The sequence below is a fragment of the Pomacea canaliculata genome, linkage group LG7, assembly GCF_003073045.1.
Source record: "Pomacea canaliculata isolate SZHN2017 linkage group LG7, ASM307304v1, whole genome shotgun sequence".
Lineage (NCBI taxonomy): Eukaryota > Metazoa > Mollusca > Gastropoda > Architaenioglossa > Ampullariidae > Pomacea > Pomacea canaliculata.
This window is the reverse complement of record NC_037596.1, coordinates 7,579,673-7,597,078: the sequence shown is the minus strand read 5'-3', so window position 1 is coordinate 7,597,078 and position 17,406 is coordinate 7,579,673. Positions and strand designations below refer to the sequence as shown.

At 40.3% G+C, this 17,406-nt stretch overlaps 1 protein-coding gene across 1 annotated transcript in view; it reads left to right on the top strand.

The window, feature by feature from the left end:
• The window catches only part of LOC112568491 (serine/threonine-protein phosphatase 6 regulatory ankyrin repeat subunit C-like), a 51,980-nt gene that overhangs the window by 27,144 nt on the left and 7,430 nt on the right, over positions 1-17,406 (top strand). The window contains exons 2-5 of the mRNA XM_025245799.1: positions 13,323-14,223; positions 15,458-15,630; positions 15,875-16,014; positions 16,284-16,458. Of these exons, the coding sequence (XP_025101584.1) occupies positions 13,376-14,223; positions 15,458-15,630; positions 15,875-16,014; positions 16,284-16,458 (1,336 nt within the window). The 5' untranslated portion in view covers positions 13,323-13,375. The remainder of the gene's footprint in view (positions 1-13,322; positions 14,224-15,457; positions 15,631-15,874; positions 16,015-16,283; positions 16,459-17,406) is intronic.

Here is a 17,406-nt window from a genome sequence, read left to right as displayed (position 1 = left end):
GGATTTTATTTTCGTTTTAAAAGGAGTCACAAAGCTCTCTTGCTGAATAGAAAACTGTGTGGCATTTAATGATGTTAATATAGAAGAGTGTGTGGAATTTAATGATGTCAGTATAGCTGTTGGCATTGCAGGTTCAATTTATGTCTCTTGCACGTTGAGAAATATTTCATAGCCGGAGCGCTGTTTAACGTTTGAATGACTGTACGGGTCTTTCATACAGATTTGACATTAAAGTATATCATAGCGACGCAAATAACATTAACAGTAAAAATATTCACAGACAGAAAATAAACACAGAGGCTACCGGAGTCGGAAAGTCTTTAATTTTTAAGATGTAGAAAACATCCTTACGAAGATCTTCTGTAAATTCTTCAGTTATTTGTTTGTACGTTAACTTTGGAAAGATTTACATGCAAGTAAAAAACTAATGATGGAATAACTGTCTAATGATACCAGATAATGATAGGTTCAAGATAAGACTTGCCGAATTCAAAGTAATCCACCCTTTCCATTCTCAAGATACACACCCACAAACATCAGCATGCACAGGTCAAGGCCACTCGCACAGACGTCAGAGTTGTACACAGCGAGTCATTAGGGGCTGGCAAACAGTTAAATCTATTTCCTTTATTTCTTATGGAGAAAAACTGTTTCGGACAACGAATATTTCGGATAACGAACAACTTCCAGAACGGATTATGTTCGTTAACCGAGGTTCCACTGTATGTGAGAAACGTATGATATATTTATAGAAGGAAGCGACTAAGTTGTTGCTTTTGCAGCTTTTGCCCTTCAGTTGAGTTTCAGTTAGTGCATTGCTACACTAAAACTGTCACTCACAACATCAGTCCTTTACTTTTCCTATGTTTAAAACGTGAACTTTACCTTGACCCCTCGTTCTCTGAATACTACAGCTCGATCGTTTGAAATGACACATCACTTCGCAAAATGTCAAATGAGTGTCCAACAACTTAATCTCGCAGTCGCTGGGAGTGGTTCGAATTGAGAAAAGAAACACACATACAAAAATAAAAATTTGCTCTTTCAAAAGCAATAATCATTATTACTATACTGACACAATTGTAAAGATCTGTGAGTGTAAAATCTGTACATTTCAATATCAAAGTGTGACAGTAGGTGTCTGTAGATAAGACTATAACGGCTAGATTACATAATTTCTCTTAGCAATCAAAAGACTTTTGTGAAAGGCTTGACAGAAAATTAATCATATTAAAGAACGAAAACATCCCAAACCAAAACACCAGAAAAAATGTAATGAAAGTACAGTGATTTGAACCGCCAACTGTCAACATTTAGAACTTGGTCGCAACCATGAGACCAAGTAGACATTGCTGACAAACAGACTAATTTAACATATTTAATTGGAGTTGAACATTGCTTTGGTTCCCTCGTTTATTTTACCTTTGACTGTCATTAGTCTTAGGCATTGAGTTAGTTTGCCTGTCGTAATTAACTTTTTCAAACTCTTCATAGTGTTGAAGATGTTGAATTAGCGCCAGAACAGGTTTGATGGCTGTCAGTGAGTGAAGCGAAGAGTCGGGTTGCCAAGGGCGATGACGTCACACTTCCGAAGGCTCCCGAAGTTTTTGTCTTCTTTGCGATCTTTGCGAAAAGTTATTCAGCGCCGCTAAGGGCGGCAAGTCTCGCCTTGTGGAAGATTTGAAGGGAAAGGTCCATCGTGAAACTGCTGCTGTTCCCTTCACTCTCCACCATCACCTCACCAACCACGTTTCGCAAAAGACTGAAGACCCATCTGTTTATTTAAGACAGACTAAAACAACCAAGCAACACTTCTGTCTTTATTTTTACTTTTCTGGTGTTTGTTCACTTTATCTTGTTCTTCTTTGTTTTTTCTGCGCAATGAGAATTCTTCTGCGCATTACAAATCGACATCATCATCATTATTCTTTATGCTGAGGTCACTAACGACATGCTTCTGCTTTATTTCCTTTTACACTGAAGGAAGAGCGACCCCGGTATATAAACACACCGCAAACCTGGGCAACAAGAATACGGTTGGCACAGAAGAGGGTGCTGCATCCATTATCAGCCATCACAATGTTGAATGTTTGTAACAAACAACAAAATATCTTTAGTCCTAACTGTGTGTGTTAGATGTCTGTGTGAGTATGTATGCCTGCCCTTGTGAGCAAAGCAAAAATTTTTGTCTTGGGTCTCCTCGACAGACAATAAAGTCTGATTTGATTTGATCATTAAGTCCTCAGTGTTTCTTTACTTGTGTATTCTTCTACCTTTACTTTACAATTAAAAATAAGTACACAAAAATAAATGTTCCTTGAGTGTTAGAGCACAGTATAGTTGATAGTGTTATACCTTACAATCAGGGTTTTCTGGTTCATTATATCAAATAATTTCATCAGAAACTGCAATATTGATTTGATGAAAAAGTGAGAAGTAAATAGTAGCTAAAATGTCTTTGATTTGAACATTAAGCTAGTTTTCTTCTGTTATAAGGGAAATGTGTAGAATGTCAGGATAGAATCCTTAGTTTGGACAGAGCAATCATGAAGTATGTCAGATTTTGTAATATTTTATCTGTGTTTTTATGTTTTTTTGTAGGATTCTTTAGCTCTTGTAGTATGTCTTTTGTTGATGAGCAAATATCACATGTGCATTTGGTCGATGTAAGTACTGAGACATTTGGATAATTAACTTTAATTTGTTCAAAACAAAGAATGTAAGAAACTCTTGACTATTTAATTTCTTCCTCCTGTTACATTTCAGGCTGTACAAGAAAGTATTTGAATAGAAATACTCTTCCCAGTACTTAGGTATCACTTGAGGATCATGACAATGGTAGGCTTGTTCTCTATGCTGAGGTCACTAAGGACATGCTTCTGCTTTTTTTTCTTTGACACAGATAGGTGTACATCTCCGGTATATAAACACACTGGTAACCTGGGCAGCAACGGTCGCACACCCACATAAATCCTGCGCACTGAAATACGTATAGACCACACACACACACACGCAAGCACACACACACACACACACGCACACACACACACACATGTATTTGTATGTTGGCCACGTGCACGTAGACATACACACACACGAATGTAAATACAGAGAGATAAAAAACACACGTAGAAACACAAACACACAGATAAACTACACGCCAATACTAGTAACAGTAACAGTAAGTATTCATATTCACATCTCGTCATTTTGTTTGCACAATTAACCCTTTACCTTCCACACAGAATGTAACATTGGGGGCGACATTAACACCAGACTCCCTGGACTCCACCCCTCACCTATCCTAACAGCAATATACTCATTGAACTTGATCTGCATCCGCCCGTAAACTTACAGAAGTTGACGCGTGTTCCATGGCATGAGCGGCACGAGCGACGTCAACGGGTACAGCGACTACAGCGACAGCAAGCAGCAGCATCACCAGCAACTGCAGCAACAGCCTCATCTGAAGGAAAAAAAGCGGTTGGAAATAAACAATCACCGGACAACTAGAGTTGACACAGTACACGTCACCTAAACTACTGGTGGACACGACTGTCCACAGAAACAGAACGATCACCACAAACAACATCGTCATCGACGTTAATATTATCACCATAGCTGTCACATTCATTCACTTTCTGAACTATTACAACAACTGCACACACCTGTATATATATATAGATCCCTTCATACATACATACACATATACAGACCTGTCATTTTACAAGATAGACACAGCACCTACCTTTGCAGGTGGTAATGTCGGAGAGGTAGAGCGCAGTTTCTTGTAAAGTGAACAGCAGCAACTGACAGCAGCAACTGACTAAACCGATAATTTCTTGAAGAGACACACGTCATGTCACGTGATCGCTGTCACCGTGACGCTCAAGTATGAGATATGGCACCGTTATCACTAGGTAAGATAGTTCTCCAAACGATGAGTATTTAAATGGAACCTGAAGGTGTGAAGGTGTCGACTGATTAGTGTGGGAGAGCGGCGGCTCTTACTTTGATGTAGCGGCCTCACTGACCTGCTCCACTCGTATAATTACTAAACATAAGGCTGAGAAAGTGGTTGTTGCGGCCGTTGGTGTCCTTGACACGGGGTCAGAGGGGGATGTACAGTTTAGTATTTCTTAATGTATGTCTGTAAAATAGACTGAGGATAGTCCGAAACTGACTGATTCCGTTAAAGGAAAGACACGTGTGACTGTAGTCCTGACACACAGTACACGCTGGTGTTAATGAAAGGTTGGTATAGTAGACAAGGGATCTTTCTTTAGGTGATGGGCGTGTTGTATCATCTATCATTAAAATACAATATATATATCATAATAAAAGTCCATATGATTTACAGATGTATAATGAACAATGTATAAATTTGATTTATATTTAAATATTTAAATTTGAAGCATATTGTGTTGGTGTGTGTTTGGTTGTTACCTTTCTTTATCTACCTACTTTATCCCCCATCTTTGTCTCTCTCTCTCTCTGTCATTTGTTATATTAAGACACAATCTCAAATGATCCTCTTGTACACGTCAGTGCCCTTGAGAAGCCAACTCTTCGTTTTGCTCACTGACAGCCATAAATCTTGTTCTGGCGCTAATTCAACAACTTTTAAACATTATGAAAGGGAACCGAAACAATATTTCAGGATAAGTAGGTTAAGTTAGTCTGTGATGTCAGCAATGTCTTCATAACCTATTTGTTAGGAGGACGGTCTGAATGTTGACTGTTGGTAGTTTCAATCCTCTGTGGTTTTAATCAAATTTTTTTGTTGTGGTGTTTTGGTTTGGGATGTTTTCGTTCTTTAATATGATTAATTTTCTGTCAAGCCTTTCGCGAAATCCTATTGACTACCAAGCGAAACCATAGAATCTAGTGGTTACACGCAGCGCCATTTGTTTGACATGGATTGTTGGTAAAATCTACAGGTGGAGCTAAATTTTATGTATTTTGTTTATTTTTTGTTTAGTCTTTCCCTAATATGAATTATTCTGTCAACCATTTCATGAAGACCCTCTACTATATACACAGCGTTGGACGATTGCTTCACTAATTGTTGTTAAGACAGAAATCGCATCCGCAAATACACGTGTTGTACATTAACGGACATCTCTCGGCCGCACAAGCAAACAGTAAGATATCATATCACCTCACAAACTTAAGTTCTTTTGAAATCGGGTTCATACGAGACAGAGTGGTGCAGACCATCCAAAGTGACACAAATATTTTGAATAAGGATTCATATCGAAGAATGAAGATATTGGTGTCACACTGCGATTTGTATCTGTTACTTTCTGGTCAAAACAAAAAATACACTCTCAAAATTAGCACGGCAACATTTTCAGGGTTTCTGCTAAGGCTAAATTCTTTGGGGTCCCAGGGACCCCTTCTTCAGATTTTTAAGGGGTCCCTGTTCTTCGCCCAAATTTGAAGGGGACCCCATTGACGAAAATTGAAGGGGTCCTCCGAACTTTTAATGCGTACTGTACGCAATTTTTTGCGTAAGCAGAAGCCCTGATTTTAATTTTAAAATATGCGAACACGTGATCTGCAGAGAACTGATTTATACTGACTGAACACACAGACATGCACACACACTCGCGAGCCCACGTCCGCCACACGACACATATTATGTTGCTACTTTTTGCTGAGGTGGGGAAAGAGTTTCCACTTCGTCTGCATACCTACTCATGCTGCACATACCTACAGTGTATGTGTGTGTTGAAAGTATTCCAAAGCTAGAATTGAATTTACATATAAGAAAATGTAGAACTCAATACATACAAATATCGACATACATATAAAGACATTGATTGCGAGGTCATTGACACACATACCCAGATTTCTCCTTTTTTCCAGATATGTTTCACCATTACCAAAACATGAAACGTTCAGATATCTTTATTAGGATTGTACAACAAAATATGAATATTGATTATATATCTAAAAGATGCACAAATATCATGATTAAACAGCGGAGATCACAGACAAAATTGTTACTTCATTATTTTACATTTGCAGGAGATTTTACAAATGGCTACAGATATACAGTGACGGTGTTTGAACCAAAATCTGAGGGAAAATTCACATGCAAAGTGCGGCTGGCAATATTTAGTGCAGATGCTGCTAAACTGTGGCTTCAGAAATTTCAAGAAAGAAGCAAGGTTACATTGTGTGTTAGGGCTACAAAGAAGGGATGCAAAACTATTTATAAAGAATATTTCAGATGCCAGCACAACACAAACCCAGTTTCTGCTACATCTTGGTTCCAGGAATTCGAAATGTCCAGCTCTGCTAACAATTGCTGTACAGAGACAGCTTGGAAAACTCCGCAGGTATTACTCTTGAAGTGTAAATATTATGATGATCCAAAGAAAGATAATGAAGCAGTATGTTAAGTTGACACATATTTTGTCTGTTAATATTCAAAAACAAAGTAACAACTGTTTGTATGTCATTAATTTTAATAGTGCCAAGCACTCCTCTTGAATTAAGAAATGTTTGCATGTATTGTTTTAGAATGTGTATCCATGTGAATAAAAAAGAAAATGGAACACTTCTTTTGTTCAAAACTTATATGGTAAATATGGGGAAGACAACATTATTCCGTTAAAGGAAAGACACGTGTGACTGTAGTCCTGACAGCACAGTACACGCTGGTGTTAATGAAGGGTTGCTCCTCCCCTCTCGTGCTGACAAAGACTATCTGATGTTCACTGAGGTCTCGCCTCTGAGGATGTAGCGGAGAAAGGTGTGGCCGCCACGCTTGAGTGATCTCAATTGTTTTTCACTGATGACGAAGTGATTTGATGATGATGATGATGATGATGATGAGGAGGAGGAGGAGGAGGAGGATACGTTTCGTGCACCCAGCAACACATTTTGACCGGCTGTTGAATTGCAAGTGATTATAAGAATGGAGGGTTTCTTTGTCTGTAAGATGGCCGAGACCAGCAACATCTGTCGTTATGGAGCAGAGTTTATCTTCTGTCAAATTCTAATTGAGGGATTTTATTTTCGTTTTAAAAGGAGTCACAAAGCTCTCTTGCTGAATAGAAAACTGTGTGGCATTTAATGATGTTAATATAGAGGAGTGTGTGGAATTTAATGATGTCAGTATAGCTGTTGGCATTGCAGGTTCAATTTATGTCTCTCTTGCACGTTGAGAAATATTTCATAGCCGGAGCGCTGTTTAACGTTTGAATGACTGTAGGGGTCTTTCATACAGATTTCACATTAAAGTATATCACAGCGAAGCAAATAACATTAACAGTAAAAATATTCACAGACAGAAAATAAACACAGAGGCTACCGGAGTCGGAAGGTCTTACCCGTAAAAAGACTTTAATTTTTAAGATGTAGAAAACATCCTTACGAAGATCTTCTGTAAATTCTTCAGTTATTTGTTTGTACGTTAACTTTGGAAAGATTTACATGCAAGTAAAAAACTAATGATGGAATAATGTCTAATGATACCAGATAATGATAGGTTCAAGATAAGACTTGCCGAATTCAAAGTAATCCACCCTTTCCATTCTCAAGATACACACCCGCAAACATCAGCATGCACAGGTCAAGGCCACTCGCACAGACGTCAGAGTTGTACATAGCGAGTCAACAGGGGCTGGGAAACAGTTAAATCTTTTTCCTTTATTTCTTATGGGGAAAAACTGTTTTGGACAACGAATATTTCGGATAACGAACAACTTCCAGAACGGATTATGTTCGTTAACCGAGGTTCCACTGTATGTGAGAAACGTATGATACATTTTATAGAAGGAAGCGACTAAGTTGTTGTTTTTGCAGCTTTTGCCCTTCAGTTGAGTTTCAGTTAGTGCATTGCTATACTAAAACTGTCACCTCACAACATCAGTCCTCTACTTTTCCTATGTTTAAAACTTGAACTTTACCTTGACCCCTCGTTCTCTGAATACTACAGCTCGATCGTTTGAAATGACACATCACTTCGCAAAATGTCAAATGCGTGTCCAACAACTTAATCTCGCAGTGGCTGGGAGTGGTTCAAATTTAGGAAAAAAGCACATGCACAAAAAAAATATGCTCTTTCAAAAGCAGTAATCATTGTTACTATACTGACGCAATTGTAAACATCTGTGAGTGTAAAATCTGTACATTTCAATATCAAAGTGTGACAGTAGGTGTCTATAGATAAGACTATAACGGCTAGATTACATAATTTCTCTTAGCAATCAAAAGATTTTAGTGAAAGGCTTGACAGAAAATTAATCATATTAAAGAACGATGACATCCCAAACAAAAATACCAGAAAAAAATTGATAAAACCAAAAAGAACTGAACCGACAAACTGTCACCCTTTAGAACTTGTTGCTAACCATTAGTCCACGGAGTCCAGCTGACAAACAAATAATTTAACATATTTAATTGCAGTTGAACTTTGCTTTGTTTCCCTCGTTTATTTTACCTTGGACTGTCAATAGTCTTAGGCTCTGAGTTATTTTGTCTGTCGCTATCGAGCCTTTCACAGTGTTTAAAAGTTGTTGAATGAGCGAAGGAACAAGTTTGATGGCTGTCAGTGAGTGAAGCGAAGAGTCGGGTTGCCAATGGCGCTGACGTCACTTCCGAAGGCTCCCGAAGTTTTTCTCTTCTTTGCGATCTTTGCGATCTCCACCATCACCTCACCAACCACGTTTCGAAAAAGACTGAAGACCCATCTGTTTTTTTAAGACAGACTAAAACAACCAAGCAACACTTCTGTCTTTATTTTTACTTTTCTGGTGTTTGTTCACTTTATCTTGTTCTTCTTTGTTTTTTCTGCGCAATGAGAATTCTTCTGAATGGATACCTGCGCATTACAAATCGACATCATCATTATTATTCTTTATGCTGAGGTCACTAACGACATGCTTCTGCTTTATTTCCTTTTACACTGAAGGAAGAGCGACCCCGGTATATTAACACACCGCAAACCTGGGCAGCAAGAATACGGTTGGCACAGAAGAGGGTGCTGCATCCATTATCAGCCATCACCATGTTGAATGTTTCTAACAAACAACAAAATATCTTTACTCCTAACTGTGTGTGTTAGATGTCTGTATGAGTATGTATGCCTGCCCTTGTGAGCAAAGCAAAAATTCTTGTCTTGGGTCTCCTCGACAGACAATAAAGTCTGATTTGATTGGATCATTAAGTCCTCAGTGTTTCTTTACTTGTGTATTCTTCTACCTTTACTTTACAATTAAAAATAAGTACACAAAAATAAATGTGCCTTGAGTGTTGGAGCACAGCATAGTTGATAATGTTATAACCTTACAATCAGGGTTTTCTGGTTCATTATATCATAGAATTTCATCAGAAACTGCAACATTGATTTGATGACAAAGTGAGATGTAAATAGTAGCTAAAATGTCTTTGATTTGAACATTAAGCTAGTTTTCTTCTGTTATAAGGGGAATGTGTAGAATGTCAGGATAGAATCCTTAGGTTGGACAGAGAAATCATGAAGTATGTCAGATTTTGTAATATTTTATCTGTGTTTTTATGTTATTCTTGTAGCAATCTTTAGCTCTTGTAGTATGTCTTTTGTTGATGAACAAATATCACATGTGCATTCTGTCGATGTAAGGACTCAGCGATTTGGATAATTAACTTTAATTTATTCAGAACAAAGAATTTAAGACACTCTTGACTATTTAATTTCTTTCTCCCGAACATCAAGTAAGATTGCCACAGCTGTCTGCATTCCCCTCATGATGAGAGTGCACACACTGCACCGTGCGAGCGTTGAACTCGTTTCTATGGATGCCTTCAGAGTTTTCCTGCTTCTCACTCACAGTGTTGCAGGTGGACTCCCTTTAGGCTGCCTTATTGTTTCTTCTGAAGCAACAGAAGTAATAACAGATGCTTTGAAACACTTCAGGACCATGACAATGGTAGGCTTGTTCTTTATGCTGAGGTCCCTAACGACATACTTCTGCTTTTTGTATTCATACACAAAAGGGAGCCAGACCACTTTGTCTCCACGCACTCGAAATATGGGCAGCAAGGACGGAGACGGCATAGGTCCCAATAAAGTCCGCACTGAAATACGTATAAACCACACACACACACACACACACACACACACACACACACACACACACACACACACATGTATTTGTATGTCGGCCGCGTGCACGTAGACACACACACGAACGTAAATATAGAGGGACGAAAAAACACACGTAGAAACACACAAACACACAGATAAACTACACGTTAACACTAGTAACAGTAACAGTAAGTATTCATATTCACATCTCGTCATTTTGTTCGCACAATTAACCCTTTACCTTCCACACAGAATGTAACATTGGGGGCGACATTAACACCAGACTCCCTGGACTCCACCCCTCACCTATCCTGACATCAATATACTCATCGGACTTGAAATGCATCCTCCCGTCCACTTACCTGTGTCGGCGTGATTTCCAAGGCCTGAGCGTCCTGAGCGACGTCAATGTCATCATCGGGTACAGCGACTACAGCGACAACAAGCAGCATCACCAGCAGCTGCACCAACAGCCTCATCTGAAGGAAAATAGCGGTTGGAAATAAACAATCAGCGGACAACTAGAGTTGACACAGTACACGTCACCTAAGCTACAGGTGGAGACGACTGTCCACAGAAACAGCACGATCGCCACAAACATCATCGTCATCGACGTTTATATTATCACCATAGCGATCGCATTCATTTACACACACCTGTGTATATATATATAGATCCCTTCATACATACATACACATATATAGACCTGTAATTTTACAAGATAGACACAGCACCTACCTTTGCAGGTGGTAATGTCGGAGAGGTAGAGCGCAGTTTCTTGTAAAGTGAACAGCAGCAACTGACTAAACCGATGATTTCTTGAAGAGACACACGTCATGTCACGTGATCGCTGTCACCGTGACGCTCAAGTATGAGATATGTCGCCGTCGTTATCACTAGGTAAGATAGTTCTCCAAGCTCTGATTTTTTTGTCGGATGTAAATGGAACCTGAAGGTGTGAAGGTGTCGACTGATTAGTGTGGGAGAGCGGCGGCTCTTACTTTGATGTAGCGGCCTCACTGACCTGCTCCACTCGTATAATTACTAAACATAGGGCTGAGAAAGTGGTTGTTGTGATTGTAGCCAAGGGATCTTTCTTTAGGTGATCGACGTGTTGTATTGTCTATCATATAAATACAATATATATATATATGCATATTTTATTAGGATTTATGTAAATATATCCTTATAGAAGTCGATGCGTATTACGACTATATAATGAACAATGTATCACTTACCAAAATCGCAAAACAAATAAATAAACATGCCCCATAATAAGGGTCATCTTCCAAACATAACATACTGCCTTCAATTAATTTGAATAAATATTTTCGATTTTGGGTTGAATTAATCAGAAACTGATTAGTCATAGCTTGTCAAAAATATCTTTAAAACTATTTTCAGACGAAGCAAGCGCTCAATCATTAAAAACTAAAGCATGGAGTTCTAAGGTTGAAGCAGCGAATTGTAAAAGCTCAGATATCTTGATGTTATTTTGTTGACACCTTACAGAAGATAACAAAACATTTTTTTCAGTAAAAGAAACTGTGAATAAAGGTCAGACGCTCATGAAAATCATACATGCATGGAGAGTGCAGTCTGCATACATTTAAAGGAAGAGAATTTAGACATGACAAACAAGAGAGTTGTGTCTGCAAATACTTCATTTCGACAAACGGGATCTGAACCCTGTGGCTTATGCCGTAAGGAAACATGTGGAATGCACATGTAATGTTTGCTTTACACCTACATTCATGTCAACGGATTTTCAAACTGACCTCTTGATGAGTAACAGGTTTAACAAGACAATATTATGACCAGAAAGGGAATCTCCGTTTAAAAAGAATTGCTTATAACTTCTTGTCACCTGTCTAGTTTACACAGTTCACCTGCTCTGATTATTGAGGTAAGAAGCCTGAGAAAGCAGACGACTTACAAATACATTCTATATCTATTTTTTGCAGAAACCTCAAGTTTGTGATTTTATTGGTAAGATGCTAATCATTTACTTGTTTTTCTTACTTCAAACGCGGAAGTTTTTCGATTGTGACTCAGCCGCCAAGCACATTCCATGAGCCGCCATCATTTTCCACACACTCGCCAGCTATGTATCATCGAGGGCGATGAAAGGTTAGTAATAAAACCTATGTGGTAATAGTAGTAGTAATACTTATTTCCGTGGTATTCCGAGAACACTGAAGAGTGAATGTTTCATGTAAAGTTCGTGACATTTCAATTGGCGACAACAATGAATGGAAACTCGTGAGGATTTCTACTCATCTGGTAATTCCCACCTGACTAGCTTGAGTGAACAGGTGTAATCGCTTGGCGGGACCAATACACCTGTTGATAAGTCATTATAGTGTATGAGGATTGTCTTTTATATTCCTGACACCTGTTTGTTCCATGACTCCACGCGTGTTTGCAAAGATAAACCGCCAAGCACTCTCTCTCTCTCAATGTTGCTGTCTCTCTCACTACATGTTGCTAGCTTTGTCTCTCTCTCCCACTCTGTTACTAACTCTGTCTCTTCTTATTCTATGTTACTCTCTGTCTTGATCCTTCTATCACTTAATGTTGCTAACTCTGTATCTCTCCTTTGTGTTGTCAAGTCTCTCTCTCTACCACTTAATATTTTTGTTTCATTCTCTTGCACTCTTTGCTGCTAACTCTGTATCTGTCTTACACTCCGTTGCTCCATTCTTCTCTCCATTTCTACTGTATGTTACTAACTCTGTCTCACTCTCTCCCCCTCTATGTTACTCTCTCTCATTCCATGTTTTAAACTCTCTCTCTCCGTCTCTCCCACTCTATGTTGCCGACTCTCTGTCTCTAGAGTAACACAGGTGACAAACACTGTGACACTATCAACTAACAAACTGGTGTAACATGTCACAATGATGGAATGGTAAGTGACGAGAGCTGCCTGTAAAACAATACCTCCTCATCCTTTCAAAAGAACAAACGAAAGTAATCACTCTACTGCATTCAAAAGCTTTAATTTTTCAGTTTTCTTTTATGATGTTAATTTTTACATCAGGCAACGACTGTAGACATTATAACCCACGTGGTAAGTAACTTGCAAGAGATGTCGAATGTTGACTATCTCACATCAGACGATGTGACACCAGACTCTGTAAAGAGTTTACCTGAGCAGAAAGAACAAAGCAGACTACTGCAACTCTCCTCTTACTGTATCTCGTATTACAAATACTCATTATTATTACTTATTTCATTGCAGGCCTCCTCCAGACGACAGATCGAGACGAAATTTGTGGATGAAGAGATCACGTGATGGACAACTTAACACAGGTTAAGCATGATGATCCACAGGACTCCAGTCTTCCAGAAGGCGCGGTGTTGCTGAACTCAGCTTCTGAGGCCGGTAACTGGCATCTGGTCAGAAATGTCATCTCCGATGCTGACGTCTCACCCAGCGACATCAGACAGTCTTTTCTCTTACAGAAACTGGAGTCTGCGACTATTGATCATCATCTTGTCAGAGAAATTCTCAAGAAAATATTTTCAAGCAAAGCAAGTGTTCAGACGATGAAAAGCATCGCCCAAGACGTTTTGATTAAAGCGGCTCACTGTGACAACTGGGAATTCCTGATTGATTTTCTCCTGACGACTGAATCCTTGTTTGATGACGAGACCACCCTGCTGTCAGTAGTACGTCTAATGTCTTCAAGTCAGATGCTTCAGGCAAACCCTTTCCTACATATGGACGTTTTTACTGCACTGTGGAGACATGCAAATCAGAAGATTATCGACAGCGAAGACAAGAGTGTTCAAAACACCTTGGTACAGATGGCGGCGGAACTCAGCATGTGGTCACGTGTCTGTGACCTTCTCGTCACCAAACCGGACCTGAACCTCCTCGACAGGGAAGGTCTGTCAGTCCTGCACAGACTCGTCATGTGTCCTGACAGCAGGTTCGACTCTCTTCTTCCGGTTCTTCTGGAAAATGGCGCCGACGTCCACATCAAGACCAAAAAGGGAGACACAATCTTGCATCTGACTGCAAAACATCAAAAGATCACAAAATCAGATCCGCCTTTACACCTGCCAGACAGCAAAGACCAGGATAAACGAGAGCAGACTAAGACCAAGATTTTTGGAAGAAATAAATCGCAGTCAATGTGCTGAGTCCAAGCGTCAGTTACTAGCAAAGCTGATTAGTTCTTTGTCAGAATTTAGACGATCATGACTTAGGGAACACGGCGATGATTGTGGCTGCAAAAACCGACAGCTGGAGTTTATGAAACTACTTCTGGAACATGAGCCCGTGCGATATTGTTGACTTGTATCAAAGATCAGTGCTGCATATACTTGCTACCAAACAAACTTTACAGATGCCTTGGCGTGTAGAACCTTGTAACTCTGTGTTTGAGTAGAGGGCTGAAGTGAACAGCCGAGATGTGTACGGGATTCAGTGCTTCACCTAACTGTGCAGTCCAGACACTGGATTTTGTTTGAACTGCTGATAGATTGTGAGCAGAACCTGGACATGTAGATAGTGAAGCTACAACGTTTTCCACAGACTGGCCCTAACTGAAGTGAAACACAGAAACATATGTTTATGTTTTCACTGTTGTGCTTGAGATATTCCTCTAATACTTTGTGTCGACGTTACACAGTGTTGCACATGGCTGCGAGTCAGCAACTGGACACTCGTCAGACACCTTGTGCATCTCGGGCCAATATTAAATCTTTATAAAAACGCTTCAATTTTACACATCGTTGCCATGACGACTACTTGTACTCGGAAAGGCGAGCAAAATTAACTAATGAATCAATCGAGAACGACCAAACAGTGTTATATCTGTCGTCGATCTTCTCATCGAAAAAGGAGCTGACATTGAGATATGCTGTTCGAAAGGGGACACGGCGCTCCATCTGGCGGCCAAACGGGAAACTGGATCATGGTCAGCTACTTGATTCAAAGGGAGCAAACTTCAATGCGATGGACAGCAAGGGTTTGCATGTAGTTCAACGACTCATTCAGAGCAGAACTGAGACCTCGAACGGTCTTCTGCTTTTTCGTCTTCTTTATGAAAAAGGTTCTTTAAGCAGCGTGCAGACTTCATCTAACGATTCAGTTCTTCACCTTGCTGCCCGACACGAGAAGTGGACGTTTGTTGACCACATTCTGAGTCACCAGGGGGGAAATGGGACGAGCTGGACAGCGAGGGTTTCAGCGTCCTCCACAGAATGACGTCAGCAAAGGGAGAACATTCAAGGAGGATGGCGGTGCTCTTATGTCAGGTCTATTGTGGGGACGTCTGCAGCTCTTGACAAATATCAAACTGTACTTTTCATCCATCGGGCTGCTGCTGCTGGAAATATCGATGTTGTAGATGTATTGCTCAACAGCTTTGATGATGTCAACAGCACAGACTGTAACGGTTTCATACTTCTACACAAAGTGTCCCAGTGCTGTTCGTCATCGTCAGTGGCTGTCATTCGAGGTCTTCTCATGAAAGGAGCAGATATAGACAAGAGATGTCCAGGTGGGGATACAGCACTTCAGTTGGCGGCTAAGAGTGGTAACTGGCTGGGTGCCATACACTTAGCACAGTCTGGAGCGAGAACAGATTTCCTTGACAACGAAGGGATGTCTGTCTTACATCGACTTATTCATCAGCTGCACCTGTATTCAAAATCGCCAAAGAACATCTTAACCGAAGAAAGTCTCGCCGTCTTACTATTTATTTTTACCCAAAATGTGTTGACTAATCAAAAGATCTCCATGGCAACACTTTTCTGCATCTGGCTGTCACCTATAAACAGTGGCACTTGGCAGTAGGTTGTTAACCAGAGGTGCGTCGCTCGGTGAACGAGATTCAGAGGGATACACAGTATTGCACAGACTTGCCCAGATGCACCTTGCCCTAAAGATGAGATGGAAACCTGCAGCTTCTTGCAAATGCGTTACAGTCATCTAGACATCCTTGATTTCATCGACGGAAGAGTTTTTATCGACGCTCGTGATCCTATGGTAACACAGCTCTTTTGTTGTCGGCGGAAAACAACAACTGGACATCTTCCAAAAGCTGTTATTGAAAGACGCAAATCCGTGTGTAAAGGGCTGCAACGGCGTAACACTTCTGCATCTTCTGGCGAAAGCAACAAATGGAGTAACGATGGACGTGGGAGCGAAGGTTTGCTTTGCCAACTTCTTAAAAACCTGATCTTACAGAATCTTGATGTCAGTGCGCGAGACCCAGAAGGCAACACGCCGATACAAGTTGCTGCTAAAGCACGGGAACATGGACATGGTGAGCGGCTCTTGGAGTTTCACGACAACGTCAACGAGACTGACAGCGAGGGCTTCACCTTGTTGTCGAGAGTCGCTCAGAGCTTGTCTCCCAGATGTGAGGTCATCGCCTGGCGCCTTTCTCGTATTAAACACATTCCTCAATAGCAAAGTGTTTTATTCAAGACATTTACTTTCAAGATGAGTGTGCGATTCAAAAGGAACTTTTGCTTCAGCTATTTTTCAATGAAAACAATTGATAAATGCACACGTACATTTAGAGGGCAGATCGTTACTGCAGCTTGCGGTCGCGGAAGACTGTGGGATCAGTTGAAAAGCTACTTGAAGATGGAGCATACACTGATCCTGAGCCTCTACCTGGGAGAATCTGTTTTTCATGGCTTTGCAGACTGGGCCATAATGAATAAGGATGATGAGATGCATTGCGTCTCATGCCTAGCGGTAACCTGAACATAAACACACGTGACAGAGATGGTGACACTCCGCTAAACATCCTGGCAAAATATGATCAGTGGGAGTGGGTACAGCGCTTTGTGGAGCGAGGAGCGGATGTCAATATGGCCGACAGATGAAGGGTGGACAGTACTTCACCGACTAGCCATGTTAGATGTTTACTGGACTGAAGTGAGAGTTAAGCCATCCAGTTTATTACAATTATGTTGTGATAATGGTGCAAATATCAACGTGACCGGCGGTCCGAACAGTACAACTGCTGTACAGATGGCGCTGGACAGAAATGCGTGGACTATTTTCTGGTATCTGATACACTTAGGAGCACAACAAGACTGGACCGAAAATGAAAAACATCGGATTCTTAGAAATGTGAATCGTTTACCAAAAAGATGTGCTCTGAATGATAATCTGACAGTTTTCATAAGGTGTCTGATAGAACAAAGCTCAAATCGTACTTTAGTTCACGACACAGCTAGTCGCTCAACCGTGATGTATGCTTTACAAAACTGTTTATGGTCTTGTAAATGGCGCGTGGCCAAAGTAATACTTGAATGTACTTCTGAAACTGAAATGAAAGACTTGATCGCTGAGG